The 27,639-nt window shown below is 40.6% G+C and overlaps 1 protein-coding gene and 1 long non-coding RNA gene across 6 annotated transcripts in view; one reads left to right on the top strand and one right to left on the bottom strand.

Moving 5' to 3' along the window:
* The window catches only part of MYO16 (myosin XVI), a 546,696-nt gene that overhangs the window by 391,283 nt on the left and 127,774 nt on the right, over nucleotides 1–27,639 (top strand). For all 5 annotated transcript variants that reach the window (XM_082435257.1, XM_082435255.1, XM_082435256.1 and 2 more), the window contains 4 exons: nucleotides 17,044–17,119; nucleotides 21,740–21,915; nucleotides 24,591–24,671; nucleotides 24,940–25,145. In XM_082435257.1, coding sequence (XP_082291383.1) covers nucleotides 17,044–17,119; nucleotides 21,740–21,915; nucleotides 24,591–24,671; nucleotides 24,940–25,145 — 539 coding nt within the window. The remainder of the gene's footprint in view (nucleotides 1–17,043; nucleotides 17,120–21,739; nucleotides 21,916–24,590; nucleotides 24,672–24,939; nucleotides 25,146–27,639) is intronic.
* LOC309647730 lies at nucleotides 7,724–14,593 on the bottom strand. The gene is made up of 2 exons (XR_014256269.1): nucleotides 14,183–14,593; nucleotides 7,724–13,869 (listed from the first exon to the last, which is right to left on the bottom strand). It is a non-coding gene; the product is annotated as an uncharacterized lncRNA (long non-coding RNA).

Raw genomic sequence — 27,639 nt, 5'->3', positions numbered from 1 at the left:
TTAATTTACAATGTTGTGTTAGCTTCAAGTGTACAGCAAAGTGATTCAGTTACACATAAATATATATATATATTTTTTTCAGAATTATAGGTTATTCTAAGATATTGAGTATAGTTATTCTAAGATACTGAGTATAGTTCCTGGTGCTGTACAGTAGGTCCTTGTTGTTTATTTTATATATAGTAGTGTGAATCTGCTAATCCCAATCTCCTAATTTATCCCCCCCAGCTTTCCTCTTTGGTAACCATAAGTTTGTTTTCTATGTCCATGAGTCTATTTCTGTTTTGTAAATAAGTTCATTTGTATCATTTTTTTAGATTCCACATATGTGATGTCATATGATATTTGTCTTTCTCTGTCTGACGTACTTCACTTAGTCTGATAATCTCTAGGTCCATCCATGTTGCTGCAAATGGCATTATTTCATTCTTTCTTATTGCTGAGTGATATTCCATTGTGTATATGTACCATATCTTCTTTAGCCATTCATCTCTTGATGGACATTTTATTATGCAAGTATCTCTGTTTCTATATTCTTTGATAATCCCCAGTGCCTGGGAGAGTATCTGGCACATAAAATGCACCAATAAATATTTGATGAATAAATGAATTATTTGATACTTAAAGAAAATAATTTGTTGAATTCATAGGATTTAGTTGAAAAATTACAATAAGGTATAACTAATGATTTTGGAAAATTATTTTTCTGTAAGTTTCGTGGAAGCTATCTTCAGTCGGTATATACCTGACCCGCCTTGTAAGTGTGTTTGTATTGTATCTTGAAGATATACTAGATGTTCAATAAGTGATAATTGCATTAAACTGAATGGCACCAAGCTCTGGAATAAAATTTTGCTTGCTAATTATTGTATGTTTGCATTTAAAAAGTATTCTACAAGCACCTAATAAAATGTCAATGGTTTTAAGAAAATCTGGGGAAAAACAATGAAGAGTTTGAGTGAATGGAATCATTTCACTGAGTTCTGATAGCAATAAAGCAAAGCAGAGAAAGCCAATTGATTAGTTGCCACATAGCTAAAGCCCTGTGGAATCACGAAATTTCCTGTAAAAGCACCTGTATATTTTAAAGCAGGATTTTCCATAATTAGAGTCAATTTTGTGGTTTTATAAAAGTCTTTCATTTCACTGAGATGTACTAAAGAGTCTTAGCCCAAAGACTCCCCGAGGACTCATTCACATGTTAAAGTATAGATTCTATGTAATTTGTGGCAATATGTCAAGCCATATGCCATTCTAATCATCAGATGTAACTTCGTATACTTAAATTTTGAGCTATTGCATTTTCAAGGAAAGCAGCACATTCTGCATTTTATAAATCAGGAGATGTAGCAAAGAGCTAATTGGCTTAAAATCAGCAGGCAGGGTCTATTTTGGACAGTAGGATGAGCAATCCTGAATAGCTCTTTGATGATAAAGTTGATCCCAGAGGAGACCTCAATGGCTTTGGGGTTCGTGGGTTTGTTCGTAGTCTCTTCTTTGGCCAGATGGATGTGCTAGAGAGTTCTTATCACCACTTGCCCCTCCATGCCTGGTTTACCTAGTTTTGTTAGTAAAAACATGCCATATCTCATAGGAAAGACGATCATTACTGCTGGTGATGATATTGACATCCAGCCTCCCACCCCCCAGAGACCCACACATGTGACTGTTCTGCTCTGACTGCGAGACCCTGCCATGCTTCTGAATCTCATTTGGAGCAGAGGCTCAGAAGTCCTTTTAGAAATGTTTAAGCAACATTATTTAAATTGTAGCTGAAGATCTTCCCTAAACACATTTGAATTTTTCATTACTCATAGGAGCGTGGTGTATTTTCCAATCTTCATTACAGAAATATTTTAAAGTAAATGGGATGAGGCTGTGCATGAAGTATTAACAGGGTCTCACTAATGAGCATGAATTTGAATTCAGGAAGCTGTGAGTTGTGTGTTTTTTTATCGTTGTTATTTGTTTTAGCAAATTTTAAACCTTATATGGGGTTACCTGTTTTAGGAATTGCTCTTAAACTTCTTGTAGTGATTTAAATGATGGATAAGCATGAAATCCAGAAGTGTGTCTAATTTTATTGGCTTTTAAAATTAAGAATCTTGAAGGAAAGAAGAAGTAGGATTTGGCAAAAGACGTTGGCTCTTAGGAAAGTTGAATTTCCATGAAGGTGATTCCTAAACTCTAATAGGAAATAGTATTTTGAAGTTCCTACATTTTAACGTGAGCAAAGGAAATTGATTAAGAGATAGTAAAGCAATCTGAAGTAATAAAAGTTAAATTCATGAGAACAGAGGTCAAGATTAATAGCTATAAAATATATGACACTTACATATTTGACCTTCTTTGGTGTCTGCTCGTAAGGTCTTTGTCTGAACGTTGTTTATTATGATCATGTCTTTTTTGGCATGAAGTGATTCTTTTGGGATCTCGGGTAAGTGTCCCGTTGTATGACTGGCCTTGATGATTTATACAAATCATGCTGGGGTGTTGCTCTTACCTAAGGTGGCGTGCCTGTGTTTTAGCCTCCTTCTGTTTCCACACCCGTAAGTATCGTAGTGGATGGAATGGTGCCTGCCCCACACAAAAGACAGGTCCTCGTGCTTGTGCCTGGAACCTATGACTGGGATCTTATTTGGGAAAAGGCTCTTTGCATGTGTAATTAAGTCAAGGATCTTGAGACAAGAAGGTCCTCCTGGATTATCTGTTGAGCTCTAAGCCCAGTGACAAGTATCCTTGTAAGAGGGAGGCCGAGGGAGATTTGAGAGAGAAAAGCAAGTGGAGACCAGAGTGATGCTGCCACAGGCCGAGGAAGGCTGGGAGCCACCAGAAGCTTGAAGAAGCACAGAAGGAGGGCAGGGATGCCAGATTCCAGAGTGGTTGCTGGTTACAGCAGCCCCAGAAAACTAACGCACGTGTTCATTGGGTCAATGTTTACAGATTAGGAAAGCAGTGAGGAGTTTTAACTAGTAGCGTTGTAGTTTTTGTTTTCTTTTAACACATTTGATCCATTTGAAAATGACTCCGGCATTTCTCCATCTCTGTTTTTGCTCACATGGTTTCCTCACCTGTAATGCCCCTTTCCTCTTTCTTTCCAAATCATACCCATCTTCCCAAGGCCAAGTTCTTGGCCTGATCCAAATTTCCCTGCTCTGTCTCTTCCCTCATCAATAAGCACACCTGATACTTACCTAGCAGTGTTCAATTTGCAGAGTGCCTGGGAAACATTTTCACCACAACCTTCTTTGTAAATGTTACTGTGTCAGTTTTCCAGTGAAGTAAGCCTTGGTGGGGTTTAGTGGTTCACGAAATATTATACAGTTATGTGTGAGTCTCCTGGGGGCACCATTACGAAGTTCCCCATCCAGCATGGCTTAAAACCGTAGAAACGTATCCCTTCTCACAGTTCTGGCGGCCAGAGTCTAAAATCAAGTGTCCGCAGGTTGGGTCCCTCTGCAGGCTCCGAGAGAAATCTTTTCGAAGCCTCTCTTCCAGCTTCTGGGCTTGCCAGCAGTTGGTGTTCCTTGGTTTGTAGACACAGCACCCAGGTCTCCGCCTCTATCTTCACGAGGTTTTCTCTCTGCGTGTGTCTTTGTGTCCCTTTCTCTTCTTTAAGGACACCAGTCATTGGATTTGGGGTCCCCTCCCATCCAGTAGGACCTCATCTTAACTAATTACCTCCACAAAGGTCTTATTTCCATAAAAGGGCACATTCTGTGGTTCTGGGTGGGCATGAGTTTTGGGGGCACACCAGTCAACCCACTACAGACCAGTAGGTCACAATATGGTGTCTCAGCTTTCTCACCCCCCCACCCCCATATCTTTCTCTCTCCACCATGGTATGTGCTGAAATCTTAGTGTTTATTATCTCAGTCATGAAATCTGTGTTGTGTAACAGAGAAGACGCACTGGGGCACTAGGGGCTCCATTGCCGTGACTTTGAGGGGTACACTGACCCTCAGCTAACATACCCATGGAGTTTGTAACTAAGGGGAATATACTTATGAACCTCGTAAACTTGTTCTGAAGGGTAAGTGGTGGGCAAGCAATCGGTGCAGGTACAACTGTTTTGAGACGTTGTGTCAAAGATGCGAGTCCTATTTCCCCAACAACTGCTGAAGGTCTTTCCACGCAGGAATACCACCATATTTGGCAAAATTTTAAACTCATCAATCACAAGTATCGAAGTCCTGAAAATATTTTGGGAATTACCTAATCAACTGGCTGTACTGAGAATATTAGAGGCCCAACTGACTTTCTCAAATTGAGTCATTGGTAAATGTCCTTGATTAGTTAAGAAAGATATTTGTTAATTCTTGTATGTTATAAATGTGCTCACGTTGCATAAATAAATGTTTTATAAATGTGTTAGAATATTTATTTTTATTTATCATGATGTTATTAATATCGCTTTAGCAGATGATAAGGAATATGTAACCACCAAAGTTATAGTATGATATTTTCTTGTACTTCCTATCACACTTGAAAGACTTCAGTGGAAGGTAAGTGCAGGAAATTGAGATTGTCTCTATCTATGGAAACTATAATATTAAAAGAAAAAATATTTAGATAAATGTTTCACCTTATGTTAATGTGACATTCTGTTTTTCACTGACTATACAGGTGGTTTTTGTGATGGGTAACGCTACCTTGATTAAAGAGAATTTTTGTAAAAAATTATATTCTTTACCATTTAGCTTTATGACTAATATTTTAATCAAGCATACAGGTGTGTGAAATTTTACTGCAGATTTTTAAAGGTCCTCTCAATATCATCTTCCTTAAGAAAACTGAAGCGCTCTCTGCAATTTACATACATAATCCAAGATGTAATTTACAACAGAAGGAAAACGTACAGCGCGTTATATAATGTGCTCGTGGGTGCGTCTTTATGTGGGTGGGGTTTGCTTGTATTCATCAAGGTTCCTTTTCCATCCTCCTAAATCACATCCTGGTGAGGTGGATAAAGTCCTAATCCCAGACTGTAGACCCTAATCGTTATCATCATGTCACTGATTTCCACAAGCCTTTCCGGGAACCCAATTACTAAAACTTTGCTGATAGGAGTGATGTGGGGAAAAGACTGATTTGTGGCCAGTCTATAAAATAGCTGAACTTTTTTTCCCTTCTCCTTGAAAAAGGATCTACCCCTATTGTGGAATAAATTAAGTTTGAAATATGTCGGTTGAGATTTATGGTGTTGCCCAGACGTCTGAGAAGCAGAGATCTCTATCTCATTGAGGCTGCAGTACATTCTAGGTGACAGAGGGATGAAAGCCGACCTCTTTGCCCTCAGACGTATTTACATAACATGTATGTGGGTGAAACCTTGGTCGCTTCAATTTCCCTGTGTCACCTGTGTCAGGAACACCTTCTGTAGCTTGTCTCCTGGCCTTCACCTCCAGAGATTGGTGGGGACACAGTGTTCCCAAGAAGACTCTGAAAGTGAACCTTTAAATCAACGGGAAAAGGAGATGAACTCATCAATAAGGAAGTTTCTCCAGGCAGAATCCCCAGACATAACAATGAAACCTGTCTGGTCCAAGCCAAACTGATACTATTAAAGGTTATTTGACAAAGGTATTTTGACCCACACAAAGAGAGCTTAATTTACATCTGTATGTGTTCAGCTCTTGGGCAAACTTTTAGAAAAACAAAAATTAACTCCCCCAGGCTTCTCCTGCTCCATTTCTTCTATCAATTTCACCTTTGGCTTACATTTTTATAGACTTGATAAATGTCTCCTTATCCAGAGTTTCATTAGGAAGAGAAAATACAGGCTCTTATTTAGGGAATCTTCCCGTTTTTTCCAAAGATTTAACTGGTTCTTTTATCTTCATGGGGTGACAGACATTTATAAATAGGGAACTTTAGATTTCCTAGAATATTGATATCTTATTGTTAGTTGATTGGTATTTTTTCTCCTTAAAAGGAACCAATGAAGCGTGTTCATAAATTTCAGTTGTGGTAATTTTAATTCAATGCCCATATCCAGAATCTAGATATCTAGATAAGGACTCTTAACAGTAATACTATGTGCTTCTAATAACTTTCTCTGTTGATTAGTATTTATCAACTTAAAGTGAATCAGAATGAGAGCAAGCACAACTATTAGATGGAATCGCTTAATGGAAAAGTAAAAAATAGAAGCCTCTGCTTATAAATATTGATGCAAGAGAGAGATCAATTTACCACTACGCATGAAATCCAGACATTTTTCAGCAGACCTCAGATAGAAAGCTGAAACCAGGCATGAAAAATTATCAGACCCATTTATATTTACTGAAAACAATCTTATTTCTTTTGCTAAAATCCAATCTTTACACACATTCTGATGTGCTATAGTGAACTCAAGAGTCTATCTCAAAAGTTGCCCATTTTTATCAGCTGTTAATCCCACCTCTTTCCTAGGGATTATATTTTGCATCATGTAAATAACATGGTGGAGAAGGGGGTTATGAATTTGACTGATGAGTGAATTTACTTCCATTCTGTATATATTGATGATTCCCAGGAGAGTATTTTATGTCTCTTTCTAGGAGTTTATATGCTCTCATGATTCAGTTTCATAGGTGACATGGCTCCCATGTCTCTCCAGTCTGTGTCTCTGTGGGCTTCACACCTACAGGTCTACTTTTAGTATCTCTGCTTGAGTGGCATCTTCACGTAAACAGATCCAGTGGCTAACTAAACTAAATTCCCCAACACTCTCTCAACTGACTTCAAAAAAGTAAATAAAACTGATTTGCCATGTTTGTCCCACTTTTCAACTCATGGTAAAATCAGAAACCCAGTTAATTACCAAATACAAGCTACTCTCTCCCCACTTACCCTTAGAATCCAAATATCCCTCATTTGTATTCCAGCGCCCGAGGTCACATCACCTCCCCCTCTTGGGTCCCTTCAACCATCTCCTAACACTAACTAATGGAAGAAATGCGAATTATGAGTAAAGGGATGAATGAATATCTTTACTTAAAGGCATATGAACTGCTTTTATTTCATTTAGCTTCTTGTTTCCCTGGTGACACTGTCCAGAATTAAATGTGATTATTCTGATTCGACTTGTTAATAATAGTCCTGAAACAGTGGCGGTGATGCCTACTTTCTCTTCCATATTTTTACCTCCCAGTTTACCTCCTTTGGTAGAAGAATAAACTCTGATTTCTCTTTTAAAAATCAGATCTTCCAGACCGTTTTAACACTCTTGTTCTTCGTGTACCTGGTAGTTGAATATGCACAACTCGGGAGATGTAATCGGGATTCGATTTTTATTTTGGGTTCAGACCACTTTTTAAAATATATTCAGCTGGGACAGCCCTTCCTTTTAACCAGAAAAAAAACCCAGGCAGCTCCAGCGATATTTCTGGTCTCTCCTAAGTAATAGAGAGTCCTTTATTTGCTTTCATTGGTGCTCACAGACTCAACTCAGCGACGAGGAATTTCTGGTCCTGTATAGCGATCAGAACCACAAACTTTACCTGACAGTTTAGTCCCGTCAAGCCCCAGCCACACAGCAGACACGGGACCGTGGCCTGGAGCATCCTGTTTTCTGTTTATTCTCGTGCTGGGCCCGCTCATTTCGTCCCAATATGGCTTCACGCACACGACTCCTTTCGAAGTTTAGGGCTGATCCTGGCTTGGGTGCTTCCAAGTGTGCCTGAGACGCTCCCCTGGGGGGGCTTTGAGGCCCTTCCCGTGCCCTTGGTGACGCTGTCCCCCCCTCCCCCCCAGCTGGCTGCTCCCCTGGGGCCCTGGTTTCTGATGTTCACCCACAGACGCTCTCCACTGGACCCCACTCCTCTCAGCCTCACATATAGCCTCTTGGGCAGGATGTAACCCAACTTGGGATTGTGGACCAGATGAGGAAACTTCATCACACCCTTTGTACTTCATCAAAAAGCGTAACATGTCCTGCTCTCCACTTTCTGGAGCTGACACACAGCGGCCCCTCCTCCTGCAGCAGGGCTGTCCCTTCCCTCACACGCACCCCATCCTCCTGCCCATTTCTGACTTTGTGCTACTTAGTGGGGGTCGATCACCCGTTCCCAGTGTCCCCCTAAGTGCTGGGACATCGTCCAAGTGTATGAGGGCATTCCATGAAGTCTCCTCCCTCTTGGTTTAGGGGCTGGGGGAAGAAACTGTGTAAAAGTATTTATGGCCCTATTTGCCTGCTGTATAAAGCAATCACTGCTGTGCACTCAAATTGGTGTGAGAGCAATAGATCCATAGATCCATAGATAGACAGAGATGCCCAAGTCAAATACCGTACTTAGAGAAATATGTACACACACACACATATATACATGAAATATCAGTGCCGCCAGAAGCACACGTAAGCCGTCCGTGCTGTAGTCTGGGATGTCCTGAAATGCCCCAGTTATCACTGAGGGTAGCTTCATTAGAGGAAGTTGAACTTTTAGCACGTAACCACATGGAAATACAGATTTCCACAACGGAACTACATTAATTAGGTGGTAATATAATTAGCAATTCAGTTTGTCCTTTACATTTTGCCCTGCGAGGTAGAGTGTCCACTCTGGAAAAGGCTGTCATTCTAATGCAGCATTTTATATGTTACAATGGGTAACGTGTCAGCCCAGTAGGAGAAGGAAGGACAGAGAAGACGCAGGAAGTCTAGGTAGCGAATCCCTAAGTGATGCCACAAAAGGCTCTCCTAAGAATTCTCCACCCTTGTTTTCCCACTCAGGTGGTTTCCTGTTGGCTTCATGATTCTGGTCTGAATGGAGAATTGGTTGTGACATTTACGTTTCTAGCCTACAGTGCCATGCTCTATTTGTTTCCATTTCTTTTTCTCTAACCTGCGAGGCCTCTCTGCAGGTACGCTGAGACCCCCTCCGCTCGCCGCATGTGGTTCATTTCACGGGCTGCGATGCTATCTCCTTGCACCCTCAGTCTTCTCAGAATGAGGAGTTTCTATCGCTCTGTCTGCATCCATCCATCCGCCCTTCTAGGCCTGCCTTGCTCTCTTGGCTTTCCGTCATACCTTCAAGAGCTTCGTTATCTCTCGTCAGGTGTCCTGAACAGTGATGAACACGGTATCTCTCCTTGTCCTTTTGAGCTGCAGAGCAGGTAGAAGCAGCTGAGCTGTCAGCACCAAGACAGGAATAGACAGAGCGAGAAATTGGGGCTGGTGGAGGTGAGCCGGGGTCTAGCCTGAAAAAGAAACTGCTCCAAATTTTCAAGCAGAAGAAAAGGAGTACAGGCAATAGGTTCCACAGGAAAAGTGGAGACAGATGGGAGACGATGAGGTGACCCAGAGACGTGGGAAGCAGCTGCCTCCTCCGCGGCTGGAGATGGGAAGGGAGGAGACAGTCCTACGGGAAGTGGAGCTGACGGCAGACTGGCACACCTTCCTTGACCTCGCGTGGCCCTCCTCCTGTGTGCCAGCGCCTGGAGCGGGGCTGAGACCACAGACGTTAGGATGTTAGGCCCCAGCTCTGGCAGACCCCGTGCTTTCCTTATCCAGGTGGAGTAAGCCAGCTTCTCTCGCTGTAATTCAGGGAAGTAAAATCAGGGATGGTGGATGGAGCCATTTCCCCGGAGCTCGCTCACCCTTGCACTTCAGTTTCCTTGGAGATGAGCCAAAGCTGAGCTTGACAGCCTCCAGTTGGGAAGACAGTGCATGTGGTTTGGCCTTTTGTGACTTTTCTTTGTGGACCCAGGAGACTAAGTATCTTGACGGATTGTGATTCACACCCATGGTGGAAGTTTTATAACCCCCGTTTTTATATACGGCGAACATAATTTTTCTTTTAATTGTACGTATTGCAGTGCCGGAGTGTTACAGCGAGTACATCCAGAAGAGGAGGGCGTGGCCGCGGCTCCCCAGCCTACACTCTCCTCTCTCGGCATCCTCACCACAGCATGTAGACGAGCGTGCTAACTGCTGAAACGTGAGGAAAATGCTAAATTTCCTTTGGAGCCATTTTATTGAATGGAATCATTCCAAAGGAAATCTTTGACTACATGACAATTTCCTTTAAGATTTGTATGGGCCTGTATGCATATAAATTTCTCTGTTACATGCATGAGGGATGCTGTCACTTATAGCATGAATCCTTAAGAGGAAAAAAAAAAAAAAAGACAAACCTGAGTTTCAGTTATGTTAAGACAGAGGGGGAAAAAGAGCATTTATCCTGGCCTCTATCTTTTGTGACTTTCAGGTTTTTTTCTCCTTTCATCCCCCAAACAGTAAACCAGCAGGAAAAGGAGGGGTGGGGCTGAGAGCAGAGAAGCTGTCCTGAGTGACCTAGAAAGGCCCATGCCTGAAACCTGCTCCTGCCGTTCCAGCAGTGCCCGCTACGTCCCTCCCGAGTGGCACAGCTGAGACAGGACAGGCCTTATGTGTCACCCTGGCATCACAGACTCACAGAGCTAGGGTGATTCCTAGGGTACATTGAGTTTTTCTCCTTGCTGTTTTCCCATTCATACAGATTCCTCTGTCCATTTAACTAGGCTCTGAGGCTCACTGCCCTTTGAATCACCAGGAGCCCAATGGGGTGGCCTTTTCCCACTCAGTGTTGCAGCACCCATGGCTTCTATGCAACCTTAGTGCCTCCTCAGGCCAGTGGTCCCAGTGAGGTCCGGAGGCTGAGGCTAGGTGGCTGGTGAGTGTAACGTGCTTTTACTCTTCCCGGGAGATGGGCTTTATTCGGAAGCAATTTCTTTGTAAAGTAATACATGAATTTTGACTGATGGCATTACAGCTACAGGATGAGCGCCTCCTTTTCGGATGGCAGCTCATGTAGCAACCTCATAGTTGGATGACGTAGATGACTCCGTGAGTCCTTCTCGGGGCGATAATGTAAAAATATTCTGGAACAGGGCTGAGGGGAAGGTACAGGTGAGCGTTAGAGCAGATATGGGGGTTGCTGATTAGAAAACGATAGGTACTATGCAAAACTAGGACGAACATACTTTTTCATGCATCTTCAAAATCACCCAGAGAGAGAGAGAGAGAGAGGTTGACATGACCATCCATGTTCTGGAGACGAGAAATCAGGAAGGCTCAGTACCTTGATGTCCTTACCTACCAGGCACCAGGCCTGGTTGAAGCTGGAGCCCAAAAGGCAGCTGCTGTGCAAGGCTGGTCCTCTTTCCAGTACAGCTTGATGCCTCCTACCTAGACGTGGGCCTTGAGAAGTAGACTCGGCTCTGGCAGCTGGTGGAGCTGGAAAGGACTTTTCTAAAAAGAAAGGGGAGCACCTGGAAATAGGCCATATGTCAAAGGATTGTATTCAGTGAGGTGGACATCTTTCTGTGGAAAGTGAGGATCTACCAAGGATTCGACACGAGCGATCATGGAGTTAGAGTTTTGGTTTTCTATGCACGTCTTCTTCTGAAAGTTAACTTTTAGCTCTCGTGTTAACTTAGGACTCAAAGAAAATGTGTGCTTATCATCATCCAGATTATACATTTTTTTAGCTGTGGCCAACTCGTTTGCTATAATTTTTTTAAGTGACAATAAAACCCAAAACTTTTTAGTTACCTTTATTAAAATGACAGTGCGCCTTTTTAGAATGTGCAGTTTTGAAATGCTTAGGCACAGTTCAGATTTCAGCGTTGTGCGAAGTTTCTGCATTTGTCTTGTGCCACCACCTCCTTGCTGGGGGGAGGGGGTGATGTCAGAGGAGTGGGGGGAGATCAGGGCTCTCGCCACTGCCCAGAGGTAACCCGCCGCAGGTCCCCTCTCCCCGTGCCCACGTAGGAAGCAGTAGAGAGGCACGTCGACCCCTTCCACCTACTCACCCTGCAGCCAGGGAAGTGTGCCTGGAGACCCAGTGGAGACCCTGAACTCCTGCCCACCCAGCGGCAATGAGAATCCTTTCTTCTTTTGTGTCAGATGAGGTTGAGTGGGGACCCCGAATTCTCCACTTGACAGTAATGAGGCTGTGCCTCTCTTCCCCTGCTGAGTGCTCTCAGAGGAGGTCAGCTAACCAGAAGGTTAAGTGGGAAACTTCAACGTCCTCTTCTCAATTGATAGAACAGCTTTGTGGGAAATCAGAGAGGATGTAGAAGAACTCAACACCATCAACCAACGGGATCTGCTCATTTATAGATGTGTAAACCAAGAGAAGCAGAATACTCATTCTTTTCAAGTCCATGCTTCAAGAAAGACTATATTCTGGGCCATAAACCAAACCTAAAATTCCGAAGGATTGAAATTATACAGACTGGGGCTTTCCTATCACAATGGACTCCTCAAACTAAAAATCAAGAAGAGAAAAATAACAGGAAAATCTCCAAATACCTGGAAACTAAAAAATGCCCTTCTAAGTAATCCATAAATCAAAAATGAAGTTTCAAGGGAATCCAAAAATATGTTGAACTGAATGAAAATGAAAATACAACATGTCAAACTTTTGAGACAGACCTAAAACAGTGCCAAGAGGAAAATTTATAGCACTACATACATATATTAGAAAAGAGGAAAGTCTCAAGTCAGTAATCTAAGCTTCCACCTCAACAACCTAGAAGAAGGAAAATAAAATAAACCCAGAACAAGCAAACGAAAGGCAATCCAAGAGCAAACCGAGAGCAAAATGCATGGAATTCTTTTAAAAACAGAGAAAATCAATGAAACAAAGAGTTGGTTCTCTTAAAATAACCATAAAAATGACAAACCTCTAGTAAGGAAAGACAAAGAAAAAAGAGAAAAGACACAAATTGCTAATATCAGGAATAAAACTGGAAATATGAATACAGATCCTGCAGTCAACAAAAAGATCAAAAGGGAATAAATACTACAAACAACCGTCACATATAAATTTGACGACTTAGATGAAGTGGACCAGTTCCTCACAAAACACAAATGACCTCAATTCACCACATATGAAATAGAGTCCTGAGTCTTCCCTGCACTGATGTCAATATCCTACTGGTGATGGTTTTGTCCGATGTTATCATTGGCGGGAATGGGGTAAAGGGTCCGCCGGCTCTATCGGTGTTATTTCTTAGAACTGTGAATCTACAATTATCTCAAAATTAAAAGTTTAAGAAGTATTTAAAGGTGATGGGAGCAGGTTATCTATGGACATAATAAACGGGCATGAGTGGATATCATTTATTTAGATTTTCTAGTTGCCTTTGACAAGGCCAATACCAAACTTTATTGGATTGAGGAAATCATCACGGTTAAAAGGCCAAGTTTGGAAACAGATTGTATTTTATCCTTAAAATGAAAAAATAAACCCATCTCAGATGTGTGTGCACACATATGTGTGTTGTGTGCATGTATTTCTCAGCACGTCCCCTGAAAAGTCCTAGAAACACTGACTAGCTCGATAATACTATGCTATTGTGCACCTCTAGGTCTCTAATTTCAATTTTCCTGTAAAATATGAAAGGGCTCCTTGAGGAAATACTCGATTCCAGATTTGGGACCAGGAAAAAAAAAACATGATATGGAACCATGTGTTAGCATTCCAGTAATGCCAAGTTTATGTAACACATAGTCGTTAGCATTATTGCATTAATTATGATAAAATAAGCTATCTTGGGGGGCAATGTCTAATACTTCTGTTGAGCTGTCAACTCAAATCCCATCAATACTGTAATCACCCATGTCTTAGGAATAGGCTCAGAAGCTCTTAAGCTTGGAATGCCTTTGCAGAATATTAATTTAGCACATAAAGAAAGACTCAAAGAACTAAAGCAGTTTTCCCATTGTCACAAAATAATTAAGCTCACCTGCTTCAAAACTCATTAATTTTATATGAAGTAAAAACCTTTGCCCAACTCCATGCTTCCTACAAGCATCAAACTGCCCTTCTTGAGTGTTTGCACCTGTATGGATTTTGTTAAGTATCTTTTCCACGTAACTTCTCCAGCTGGTGTCTCCAACTGGGAAGTTTTGAACTTTAGTTTTTTTTTTTTTTTTTTTTTAATTTATTTAATTTATCTTTGGCTGTGTTGGGTCTTCGTTTCTGTGCGAGGGCTTTCTCTAGTTGTGGCAAGCGGGGGCCACTCTTCATCGCGGTGCGCGGGCCTCTCACTGTCACGGCCTCTCTTGTTGCGGAGCACAGGCTCCAGACGCACAAGCTCAGTAATTGTGGCTCACGGGCCCAGTCGCTCCGCGGCATGTGGGATCCCCCCGGACCAAGGTTCGAACCCGCATCCCCTGCATTGGCAGGCAGACTCTCAACCACTGCGCCACCAGGGAAGCCCTGAACTTTAGTTTTAATGGGAGACCTTTAGCTTTTTGTCTAACTATCCAAGTACAACCAGGATGCCATTCATGAGGACTTCCCAGAGCACATGATCTTGTGATAATGAAAGACTCATCAACATAATCTTAAATAAAAAGGGGCAGCACGATGTTATGCTATATGTGGTCACAATATAACGAAACCTTTTTGTTCATTTCACCAAATATTAAATGAATCTGCCCAGTGGACAAAGCATTTTGCTTGTTGCTGCAGAGACAGAGCTGAGCAATCCGTAGTCACTCCCTCAAGGTACAGGAGGAACCCCATCACAAAGCAAGGCATGACAGGAGCAAAGACAGGCAAGGAATGTATTTAGAAAAAATCAGGTAGTCCAACTGTGTGTGTGTGTGTGTGTGTGTGTGTGTGTGTGTGTGTGTGTTTACTTCAGAATCATCAGATACCCGTGAAAAGAAGAGGCTACAATTATAGATTGGAACCATACAGAGCAGGACCCTACACTGTAGGATCATCTCTGGGACATTAAATAACCTGCCAAAGTCCATATAGATGCAGAGCAGCTTAGCTGGGTGTCCGTGGTCTCCGGGCACTGCTGTGTCTAATACAGGAAGGCATGCAGAAGCCAAACTCCAGGTTAAGGTTTCTCAACCCCAATCCGATGGTCACTGGGAGCCAGATACTTCTTCACTGTGGGGCTGTCCAGGGCACTGTAGGATGCTTGTAGCACCCCTGTCTTTCCAACGCTTCAGTTGTGACAAACGCAAAAGACTCCAGGCACTGAAAGTGTCACCATCATCCCTGGTTGAGAACCACTGCTCTAGATGATGTAAAAATTGTTTATATTCAACAATGTGTAATATGTAACATGACATACAGCTTACATTTTCATATTGGTAAGCCATGTTCTGGCCTAGGGGCAAACTGGATAATTAGATAATGATTGAGAAGTATCTTAAAGTTGTTTAGTTGTTTGCCTCTTAGCTCGAGCAGTCTTCTGATCCAAATTCATGTTGGAAAATCTGGGGATCTGGAGGGTATCTTGGGATTTCTGTGCCATTTAGGCTCTTGTGACAGCAAAGAATAAAATCTCAGCAAGGCTTTATTGTAAGGATGACACAGTTAGGCATTGGAACTTGAAAACCCGGTAGGAACCAAGACTCACCGGGGGTCATCTGGCCTTTTTCTAGCTTCCTCTCACTGGCCACTCAGCCTCTTTCTCATGGATTCTTTCTGCCTAGTTGCATCTTGCTGCCAATGAGACAATATCCTCTGGGCCGTCCAGTTAAAATTCCCGAAGGAGTCGGGTGATCATCACCTTCACTTGTCTAACCACCCGCACTCCCTCATGGTGACGCAGAACGAAGAGACATCATTGACCAGATGCCCTCCTTGGGGTCAGTCCTGGTCTACCTGGGGTAAAGGACAGCCTGTGACACCCAACCGTGGTGAAGCAGCAGCAGCTGTTGAACCTGATGGGCCTCGTGGCTGATCTGACCCTCAGGACCACACTTGGGAACTCACACTTGGCTGAGGCTGAGAGAGACAATAAAACCACGTCTCTCTTCAAAAATCACGTCTCCCAGGCCAGATGGGAATACCAGCAAAACCAGACAATAAAGTCATTTAAATATGTTCGTAAGTAAACTGTGACAGAAAAAAAACCTGTTCTTTGAATAATCCAGAATTAATTGTTTCCTGAGTTTTCTTTGTTTTAAGGACTTCAGATTTTATTCACTGCTTAAATGATCCAAAGGAACGCTTTTTTTTTTTACTGAAGTATAGTTAATTTACAGTGTTGTGTTAGTTTCAAGTGTACAGCAAAGTGATTCAGTTACACATACATACATATATATGTACGTATCTGTTCAATATCTATTCTTTTTCAGATTCTTTTCCATGATAGGTTATTACAAGATATTGAGTATAGTTTTCTGTGCTCTACAGTAGGTTCTTGTTGTTTAGTATTTTCTATATAGTAGTGTGCGTATCTGTTAATCCCAAACTGCTGATTTATCTCTCCCCGCCCCACCACCCCTACTGCTATCCACTTTGGTGACCATAAGTTTGTTTTCTACATCTGTGAGTCTATTTCTTTTGTAAATAAGTTCATTTGCTATCATTTTTTTAGATTCCACATATAAGTGACATCATATAATATTTGTCTTTCTCTGACTTCACTCAATATGAGAATCTCTAGGTCCATCCATGTTGCTGCAAATGGCATTATTTAATTCGTTTTTATGGCTGAGTAGTATTCCATTGTATATATATACCACATCGTTTTTATCCATTCATCTGTCAGTGGACATTCAGGTTGCTTCCACATCTTGGCTCTTGTAAATAGTGCTGCCGTGAACATTGCACGTATCTTTTGGAATTAGAGTTTTCTCTGGATATATGCCCAGGAGTGGGATTGCAGGATCATATGGTAGCTCTATTTTAAGTTTTTAAATAAAGACAGCACTCCATTTCTCAAACTGACGCCTCATTTCCTTCCCTCCCAAGGTGTCGTGAAGTCTTCCTACTTGGTTTAGAGAGTTTTCTGAGCAGGTGAGGGTTTTGCAGAATAAACAGGCTATGATGGCTGGGAGTCAGCACCCCTTTCTCCTAAACTCGCGATTGGAGGAGGGCTCCGTCAATCAGAGCAGAGGAGGCATCCCTGGCTCCACGTGCAGAAGGAGAGCCTGGGAATGGGAGCTTTGAACTTGCCTGTAGCGAGAACTCTAGGACCTGAAGACACTGCTCTTATGAATAATTTAAAACTGCCGCTGAGTCAAGTTATTCTTTAAAGGAAATTACTTTCGTGGTCATGTTTAACCATTAGTAATTATGCCACTTTCTTTTATTATAGGTAACGTATGAAATTGTTGGAGCAATTGAAAAAAATAAAGACTCCCTTTCACAGAATCTTCTATTTGTAATGAAAAGTAAGTTTTCCCCGTACGGTTAAAATGCCACACATTCTTTATGTCTCTGTCTCTGAACATGGTCCTATAAAATATGCCACCAGCTAAGGATAATTGGACTATCTTTTGTGTTCTAATGCCCAGAATAATAAGGAATGGATCTTGCCATGCTACACACTGGTTACAACTTAATTTGGAGTCTAGTAGAAACCATAATTTAACTAAGCTTTTAGCAGATAGAAATATAAAACACCTTTACCAGTTTGGCGTGTGAATATAAAGAAGCTCTTGTGTGAAGACTGATGGAGATGCATATGGCTTCCACGGTTGTTTAGGCTACCGCAGGGTGAGTTTCATTACTTAAGATGACTCTGGAGCACATCTAAGGGTGGTATTTTATTCCTGTGTACTTTCAGCTGTAAAAAACTAATGCTTACAAAGTAAAATGAGGGTACAAATTGATATATACATACACACATGCATATATGTATATATCCATATAAATTTATGGGTGACATCTACTTAGTGAACCTTAGTACTTTATATACATATCTCTATACATATATCTATAATTCTATACTATACGTAAAATGATGTACTGGGTTTATATGTGGTATAATTATATATATCTCTATATTTACATATAGATCTATAAATGTACGTATATGTATAGTTCTATCTCCTCTAGTAATTGTTTTCTTAATAGCAGTTCTGCAGTGATTCACATTTTCTTAATAACCTCGTCAACGAATTAAGATGTATCATCTTTGTGCTTTAAGTTGCTCTAAATGAGATGGAGCCATTTATCATTCCTGGGAAAAGAAGCATATCATAGCCTTTCATGAAATAGTTGGATGCCTTTGAGCTGGAAATAAGACATCCATATCACTTCCAGCTGGAGGAATACATTTACCTTAAATCAGATAGTAGAGTTGCAATATATTGCTTTTCATGGGGAACGATTCTGCCTGCCTCTCAGAATGTATGGTTATTGAGTTCTCTTAAAGGCTGAGACTCATGATAAAAACATGGACTTGGAATAATACTGTGTAAAAAGAAAGACGTGAGATAATTGATCTTCTTGATTATCACTGGAAGTATCTTCCTTCCAGTTTTCAAATATTTGGACTTTCATTCATAACATACTTAAAATTTTATAACATATATAAAATCCATGTATTTTATGAAGAACTAATATACAGCATGTTTTCAAAGTTGGCACTAGGCCTCCTTTTTTTTGGTATTTCATGGCGACGGAATGTGTATTTAGAAAGAAAACATGATGGCTTCTGATACTGCAATTCTGCTTATCTTAACAGAGTCCCTATATCTTAAAGTCATTCTTTTGTGTCTGCTTGCTAACAAGTGCCAAGAGAAAACAGGCGAATCTTATTTTATTCTAAATATTTAAGACTATACATACATCTGAACAAGAGGACAAAATTTACAATGTGCCCTTATATGTTCATGTAAGAGGTGCCAAGCGTTTTCTGCTGAGAGCTAGAGAATAAATATTTCAGGCTTTGCGAGCCGTAAGTTCACTGTTGCAACTACTCAACTCTGCTATGATAATGAGGAAGCAACCGTAGACAATACAGGTGGATGTGGCTGTATGTCAATAAAACTTTATTTACAAAAACAGGCAATGGGCTGGATTTGGCCCACAGGCCACAGTTGCTCACCCGTTCTATCACATAAGCAAAGATGCCTGGTTGTGATAGTATTTTATGAATCTATGGAATGTTTTGACACTGCAAATAGTTATTAAAAGCAAGCGTAATTTATAGATAATAGTAATAATTCCTGTTTCCAGGCACCTTGCTAAGTACTCTGCTTACAGCATCTGATTCAATTCTCATATTATCCAAAAGCTCCCAGGTGAGGAAGGAGGCAGGGTCTGTGGCAGGATCCCTACAAATCCAGCTGTGTCTGTGACACCCCTGCCCAGTGCAGACAGGGAGCTGGGTGGCACGGCTCACACAGACAGTGCCCTCGTTGGTGCCCAAGATGAGAAATCAAGTCCACTTGACTCAGAAAGAAGCAGGTAGAGTTAAAGTCCAGACTCTTAAGTCTACTTATAAGTAGAGGAAAATATACTATTTATTGTCAATGATGCTGTTGGCATTTCTGCATACCTGCCTATAGACTGTGGGCACCTCAGTCAGCTCAGCCTGTTTTATGGGCAGAAAGGCACCCAGTGCATTGTGTATAGAGCCCAGAGACGGATGCTTCCCATTGCAACGTGTATACAGGGTGACATGAAGAAAAATGCCTGCAGCAAGTGACTCCTGGAAGTAGGGAAGGGAGGCCAAAGCTGTCTCTTCGCTAGGGACTTCCTTCTCAGGCTCTAGGTGGCCACACGATGGCCGAATTTCTCTTTTTAATGTGCCGAGGAACCTGCTCTCGCCTCCCGCTGGCTCAGCTTACAGGCCGGGCTCTACTGTTAGGGTTGAGGCACGACGGCATCTCCATCATAGGGTGATGGTAGTCCTACTTTACCTTCATGCAGCCTGGGTGTGTGATCCAGAGAAGGGACAGAAACAGGTCAGTTACATGTTTTGGTTCATAGTTATGTCTAGTGTTTACAGATGTAGTAAAGCCTTTTTCCCCAGTTATGGGAGTACCAAGTTGCACTATCTATCTGTGGTTCCATCCATCCACAGACTAGCTAGAAATATAAGTAATATGTTTAATTAAGTTAAATAGGACATGGTATTATATGTTTATTGTTTCACTGTTTGCTTTGAAATGATTTCAAACTTAAAGTCACAAAGTTAGTACAAGGAACTCCCATATGCTCTTTTCCCAGATTGACTTTTTTCATTTCCTTTCTCCTTTTCTCTCTTCCTCTCTCCTTCCTTCCATCTCCGTGTGTGCGTGCGTGTGTGAGTACGCACGCTCTCTGAACCACTGGAGAATGGCCAAAAGTGTCTTTGTGCCTAAATACTTTGGTCCAAGGACCAAGGACATGATCGTAGATAACCTCAGTAAATTATCAGACTATTAAACATTGATATGATACCAATATCTAATTCAGAGTTTATGTAACACTTTGCCAGTTATCCCACTGATGTCTTTCATAATGATTTTTCCCCCAATTCAGGACCATTTGCTGAGTTTACTTGCCATTTCTTGTCAGTCTTCTTTAATCTGGGACATTTCCTCAACTTTCCTTTTTCTTCATGACATTGATATTTTAAGAAGTGGAAGCCCAGTTTTGTCATTATTTTGATACTAAAATTACCCAAGACTTGGCCAGTGAGAAGCCCTCCAAGCTAGTTCCTATGTCCTTTTGACAGGTTCTCATGTCTTTTGTGGCACTTCCTTACATTCTGGCTTTCCAAAATGTTCTAGGATCTTCTACCTTGCCTCAGATCCAGAATTGGCCACTTATCCAAGAAGACTTGATTTATTTTAGAGGTGAATGGTGTTAAGAAACACTGAGAAATGGGGGCAGGGTGAGCTCATTGCTACTGGGGTGTCATTGCTTTTAGACCCTTTCAGAACTAGAAAATTTAAGATATAGGCATAGATTTTACATATGTATGTGTGTATGTATATATAGATACAGATATAGATAGATATATCGCTGTATATTACTGTGATACCTGTAATTTCAAGCCAACACCACAGAGCTCCTTTTTGCCTTCCTGCAATCCATAATTGTATCTCCCTTCTCTGACCCTCCTCCTAGCTCCCTATTTGTTTATTCATGTAGCGACTTTTCACTGAAGGCACTGCTAATAAATATATTAGCTGGGCAAACAAAATAATCTGAGTGCAGAAATGGTGGAAACTAAACCACTTTGCTCCTAAACGTTGCCAACTGTCCGATGGGCTAAGACTGATCCTGAATGATTTATGCATGTTACATCACACTTTAATCTTGCAGGAATCCACAGAGTAGGTACTCGGGTGGTTAGTTCACAGAAAAGGAAATTAAGGCTTAAAAACTGTCTACATACAGATAGAAGTAACACAAGAAACATGCCTTCTAGATCCTTAACTGTCACAGACATGGTTTCACTTTGCTATTCAAATGTGTCCATCCATTCATGAGCCCGTTTCTCCCTGAGGTGTCAAGAAAGACATATGGACCCAGAATTACCAGAATTTGTATAACCTAACATCTAATATATCAACTTGCTTTCACCTTTCCAGCTTAACTGGATCAGAAAAAGAGGCCCTTTTTCCCCTAACAGCTGAGACAGCCGAATGAGACAGGGGCTCCCCAATGTCTGCCTTCCACTCGGAGAGAGGTTCTTCCTGGGGACGTGTGTCCCTGGCAGTTATTTTCCTGGAATGGAGAGCTGCTGACCAAAACCATTTCATGACTTGGTCAAGTGCACTGAGGCCCCTTAGGTCTGAGCAGGTCCGATCCGGTTCTGGCTGTTAGGAGGCTCAGGTGGGGGAGAGGAGAGCGTGGGATCTGGACCGAGGGCAAAAAAGGTCAGAATTCATCCAACAGCGTGATGAGTAGTGGGGAAAGTAAAAAAGAGGCAAAAGGAAAGGTAGACTCCTAAATTCCCTCCCCACTCAGAATGTTTCAGTGGTTAGAACGCTCGGATGACGTGTAAGCTTAATGCTTGCGTGAATTACGATTTTAATGCCGCTTACAATATTCATTTATTTATTTCCTAGCTAGTGAAAATGTCATGATCAATCATTTGTTCCAGTCGAAACTGTCACCAACAGGAGCCCTCGTACCTTCCTCTCCTTCTTTTAAATTCAGAGGACATAAATCTGCCTGGCTCAGTAAGAAAATGACAGCTTCTTCAATGATTGGAGAAAACAGGAATTATCTAGAACTTAGTAAGGTAGGAGTTTTTATGATTCGTGTCTGGTTGTTTTGAAGTTTGCTTATTAGCATATTTGCTGCTTCTTTTAAAGAAAAAAAAGCACAATCCTCAATGCTAATGGAAAGAAACTGATATTTTAATTGAAAAAATTAAAGGAAAGACTGCTTACCTAAAGTACAACCCTCTGAAAGAGGACAGAAAGTGCAGTAGAGTGAGAATTTGATAGCAAATAGAGTATCGGTCATTTTATTTGCTGTCTGTGCAGCATAATTTTTACATCTCATCTCTGTGACTGTCTTTTTGATGAATGGGAGGTAACTTCAGGGATAGTAGGATTAAAGGGAATAAACTTAGCTACCTTATTCTGTTGATATTAATCACTTCAGAGGCTTCAGGTCTCTAAACAATAAATTGTTTCTCATATAGACATAGTGTATTTTTCAGGTCCTAGAGTGTTTTCACTGTGTTTTATAGATTTTTAATTTATTTCAGCATTATACTAATTTTTTATTGGAGTATAGTTGCTTTACCATGTTGTGTTAGTTTCTGGTGTACAATGAAGTGAATCAGCTGTATGTCTACATATATCCCCTCCCTCTCGGTCCTCCCTCCCCAACCATCCCATCCATCTAGGTCACCACAGAGCACGGAGCTGAGCTCCCTGTGCTATACGGCAGGTCCCCACTAGCTATCTGTTTTACACATGGTAGTGTATATATGTCAATCCTAATCTCCCAATTCGTCCCACCCTCCTCTTCCCCCACTGTGTCCACACGTCCATTCTCTACGTCTGCGTCTCTATTGCTGCCCTGCAAATAGTTTCATCTGCACCATTTAATGGGCATTTGTCACACACCAGCGTGGTTGTACTTACGACCTAAAGATTCTGACGATTTGTAAAATAGAACAAAAAATTCAGTGAAGAGTTGTTTCAAAACTGAAATGTTTTAAGTTTATGAATTCAGTGCCCAGTTGTAGCCCAGTTTGTTCTGCTTGCCTTTATAAAAACTCTTAAAAAATGAGAAATATGGTTGGGAAGGTGTCCAGCATTTTAAGTTACCAATTAAAATAAAAGCATAATTAAAATCAACTGTATTGTAGAAGAGTGGCAGAAATGTGTATAGCGTATTAGAAATGTGTGTGTGTGTGTGTGTGTGTGTGTGTGTGTGTGCTTCTGAGTGCGTGTGTATGTGTTTAGCCATTAGACCCTAGATTTAAGGATCCTTTGATATAGTTGTTCCAGAACTGGACCATCACAGGAATTCAATCTCATTGCATATAAAATGGCATCTTTTACATAAAAAGGACAAAGTGTTCCCCTAGTAAGCTCAATCTCTGTTCCTGGTGGTTTCGCTGAAACTTCTGGCCCTTCCTTTCTCAATCATCCTGGAAATCATGAGCAAGAAATCGCCACACACCTCCAAACTGTAATTTTTAACCTTAATTATTAAACATTACCAGGCATAGATGCCATTAGTCTTTTCCCTGAAGGACTGCAAAAGCGAGATAATTCACAGCAGTTCCTCCACCCGGAAAGGGAAATTGAGTGTCCAGTTTCAAGGGATGAAGATTTATTTATTATGATTTTTCCTTAAGTGTTCCATTCCTGTCTTCCCTCCGAAGGTCCTCACCCCTGCACACCCATCCCTGTGACCAGCAGGGTAGCCATCTACCCCCCCTTCAACTGAGCATCACGTTCGGCTTTGTGTTTGTAGAAAACAAGTTGATCTTAGACCAATCGCTTCATTTTCCATTCCCTTGTCAGTTACAATTGATCTTTTCAGCTTGACGGTTCATCTCAACGGAAGGAAATGAGCTATTGCCATGATAGCAACAGCACCATATTGACAAGAATGTTTCATCAAATTTTTTGTTCTATCGAGACCTTTTATTTTAACATAAATGATTTTGGATCGATAGATCTGTTGGTCTCAGTCTGTATGATTTTGTGAAATGTAATAGTACATTAGTGGCTGAGGTTTCTTTTAACCCCTGGTGGGATTTAATTAATTACTTTCTGCCCTTTCTTTCTTCACCCACTGGCTTCATTTTCACTAACTTCTTTTATCTGCCTTATCATTTAATCTTTGCTACGTATGAATTATTTTCTTTTAAGAGCTATATATAACTACTATCGAAGAAAACAGTCTACTGTCATTTTTCATAGGCAAGTAATTTACTAACCCCTTTTAGTCATTAAAAAAAAGAAAAAGAAAAGGAAGGGAAAGAAAAAATGAGTAAGACACTGATTATAGTTAAACTTACGGAACAAACCAGTGATTGTTAAAACATCAAATCTTTGTAATGTAAAATATCAGTAGTATCCTTTTACGCCAGAGTAAGCTACATTTCATGATAAACATGCACAATTAGTAATACAATCAGGATACCAGGGTGAGTTTATTGTACCACCAAGCAAGTCAACATCTGTCTATTCTCAAATTAAAGTAGATGCAGGTTCGTGACAGCCATGGACTTGAAAGGCAAGAAATGGTTATTTTACATGTAGCTGCCCATTTTTCTAGCTCATAGTACCATTACAGAAAATCATTTGGCACTGATTTTTATAGTCTGTTTTAAATCTACATCTGCCTGTAAGTGAATTTATATGAATCAGAGGGTTAATTATTTCCTTCTAAACTGGAATTTAGTAAAATAAACCCGCTCACCCTTTCCTTTTGTTTTCATTACAGTTATTAAAAAAGAAAGGAAATTCTACATTTCTTCAAAGACTAGAACGGGGAGGTCCGGCCACCATTGCATCGCAACTCAGGGTTAGTGAAGTTTTCAGATTTCAAAAACTTCCATTTTGATTATATCAACTGTAGAGGGTTTACATGGAATTTTCCTCCATTTTCAGCACTTAAGGACCTTCAAAAAAGTAAGCATGCACACACACACACACACACACACACAAAGCAAGTGAATGCATAATAAATAAGAATCATGGATTGAAGATAAAGATTTTTATTTAAAAATTGCTTTACCTTGTCAGTCGGTGTCTTCTTTGGGGAATCAGCTGTGTTTTACTTCTCTCCTTAGAAAACTCTGATGGATATCACTGGAAAACTTCAGAAGTGCACTCCACACTTTATTCATTGCATCAAGCCCAATAACTCGAGGCTGCCAGATACTTTTGATAATTTTTACGTGTCTGCTCAGCTGCAATACATTGGGGTCCTGGAGATGGTGAAGATCATCCGACACGGATACCCTGTCCGCCTTTCCTTCTCGGATTTCCTGTCAAGGTAGGTTTTGCTCTTGTGTCCACTGTTCCCAGGAACATGTTGATAATATTGTAGCGTGGATCTTCTGTTTTCTTTTTTGGCATTTCTTTTATTATTCATATTCTTTTATCCTGAGTAGACAAAATACTCTGGGAAGCAATGAAATACACTGACAAAGCTTATATAAAAAGTTACTAAACTTTACTGCAGACCCGATAGCTTGGAAACAATTTTCGTGTTCCCTTAAATTTAGGTTTCCTTGGATTTGAACATTTATAAAATTGTTGCTTATAATATTGACATAAAAATTATAATTTAATGTAAGAAATCAAGTATGTGATTATTTTCTCCTTTTATATGTATGAACAAATTTTTTTTTAGGTCAAGGGTTGGCAAACTGCATTCATGGGCAAATCCAGCCCACTACCTATTTTTTGTAAATAAAATTTTATTGGAATACAGGCAGTGAAAATAATGAGGACATCTGTTTTCAGGCAATCAAACAATAAAAGGGAGGATGGGCAAAAAGGAAACAAGAAAGTATTTGGTAATCTTATATAAAAACATGAAATTTAAAAATAACATTGACATAAAATAATATCAATATTACAAGTATAAAATCTAGCATTTATGGTTAAAAACTAACTGTACAAGTAGTATGGAGAAATCTGTTTGGCAAACCATTCACCTAAAAAAAAGAGATTTTAAGATTTTGTTGACCAGAAGTTCCATTTGAGCTACTGGTTTGAAGAAGCTGCTAAATTCAAGCAAAGCAATCAACCAAAAAACTTAAATCACCAAGTTGGAAATAATCAGAACAAAGGGTATAATGTTTAAACTATGACTAAAATTCTATGTTTAATTTGTATCACATTTGTTTTTCCAGAAGTAGCATCTGTTTATTGTGTATTTTGGTAAATTTCACAAAGACACAAATAAGAAAATAAACATCATAGGAGCCATTCATTCTCAAAGAGCTGATAGACTATTCAGAAGGGAGGAGATAATATCCACCACATTTCAGGATAAGGTATCTGGAGAATGAATATGTTTAACCTGCAGAGTGTATAGTGTAGATAGACAAGATAATTGTGTTTAAAAACGTAAAAGATGCTAATTCATGAGCTAATAGACACACTGTCTACTATTTATAGGGAAGAACTGCAAAGTTGGGCATTACACAGGCATACATTAGGAATTAATATGTGCTGAATAGAAGAATTAATTTGTGCTTTTGTTGGGTAGGGATGGTGGTGTCACATCACTGCTTATTGTACATTAAGAGGTATCTGGTGGGTACAGCTCTGATCTGCCTCTTTCTGTTCCCTCAGTGGACATCCATTTATAGTCTCCAGAAATGTTTGGTCTGTCAATGAGTATATATTTCTCACACTTTACAGTTTAAGTATTAAAAGTCAGCCTTCCCACCCCTTTAAGTCCGAGTGGTCTTCGAATCAATGAGTTTAAAACCTGCCCATAAACAAGTTTAAAGTAATAGATTCCCACATTTACCCCAGACCTTCTGAATGACAATCAACAGAGAGAGGGGTCCAAGGACCCCCTGGTTTGTCTGCTGGGGAGGGGTATGGTGCTGTTATCTGCTGGCATCATATGGTCTCAGAGGGTCACCAGCCTTGATAAACTGTAGTTCACTCAGCAGCACTGACTCCCTTCCCAAGCCGTGCTGAGAATAATGGTTCTGCAATGTTAGTGTCCATCATAGGCTTGTTAAAATACAGATTCCTGGGCAGCAGCCCCAGAGTTCCTGGTTCAGTAGGTCTAGGTGCGGTCCGTGAATTAGCATTTTTAGCGAGTTCCCAGGTGATGCAGATGTTGCTGGTGTGTGGACAACCTTTTGAGAACTACTGCCCTGGAACATCTACTCACTTGGGGATTACATCTTTGTTTGGTTTTGTTTTTCCCCAGACAAGGCTTGGAAGTAGGTGAATGCCTTGATCATCAAAGGGAACTTGTTGAGGATGCAAAATCTCAGGCATTTACTGATTTACTGAATTAAAATCTGCAAATTGGTTGAGATTTCCAAGTGATCTGGATGCACTTGAAGTTTCAGAAGCACTGTGAATGGATTCCTGCATTGGATATTAAATAGGACTAATCTCACGCTATGAATATTTTTTAAAGTGCGTTCAATGCATTTTCTGCTGTTTAGTTTGTTAGAACGTCTTCGACTCATGGAATCAAAGAAGCTCGGCGTTAAAGTGTCCCTCAGGGTTTCTCTGGTATCATCTTTAGTAGCTGCGTGGCTCTTCCTTACAGCTACTCCAACAGGCAGTCACTTGAATTGTCCTGTTTTCCCAGAAAAAGGTGGAGAACATGGCTGTGTGTGTGTGTGTGTGTGTGTACGTGTGTGTGTGTGTACGTGTGTGTGTATGCTCCCCATATTATATATCATAATAATTAGAAAATCATTTCACCTTTGTTATTTGTATTTGTCTAGTTTGACATATATACATATGTACCTACCAGAATTTCTTATCTCTATTACAATAGTATA

This window comes from Balaenoptera physalus, assembly GCF_965194825.1.
Source record: "Balaenoptera physalus genome assembly, chromosome: 18".
Taxonomy (NCBI): Eukaryota; Metazoa; Chordata; class Mammalia; order Artiodactyla; family Balaenopteridae; genus Balaenoptera; species Balaenoptera physalus.
The sequence above is the reverse complement of the archived record's forward strand: the minus strand, read 5'-3'. Positions and strand labels throughout refer to the sequence as shown.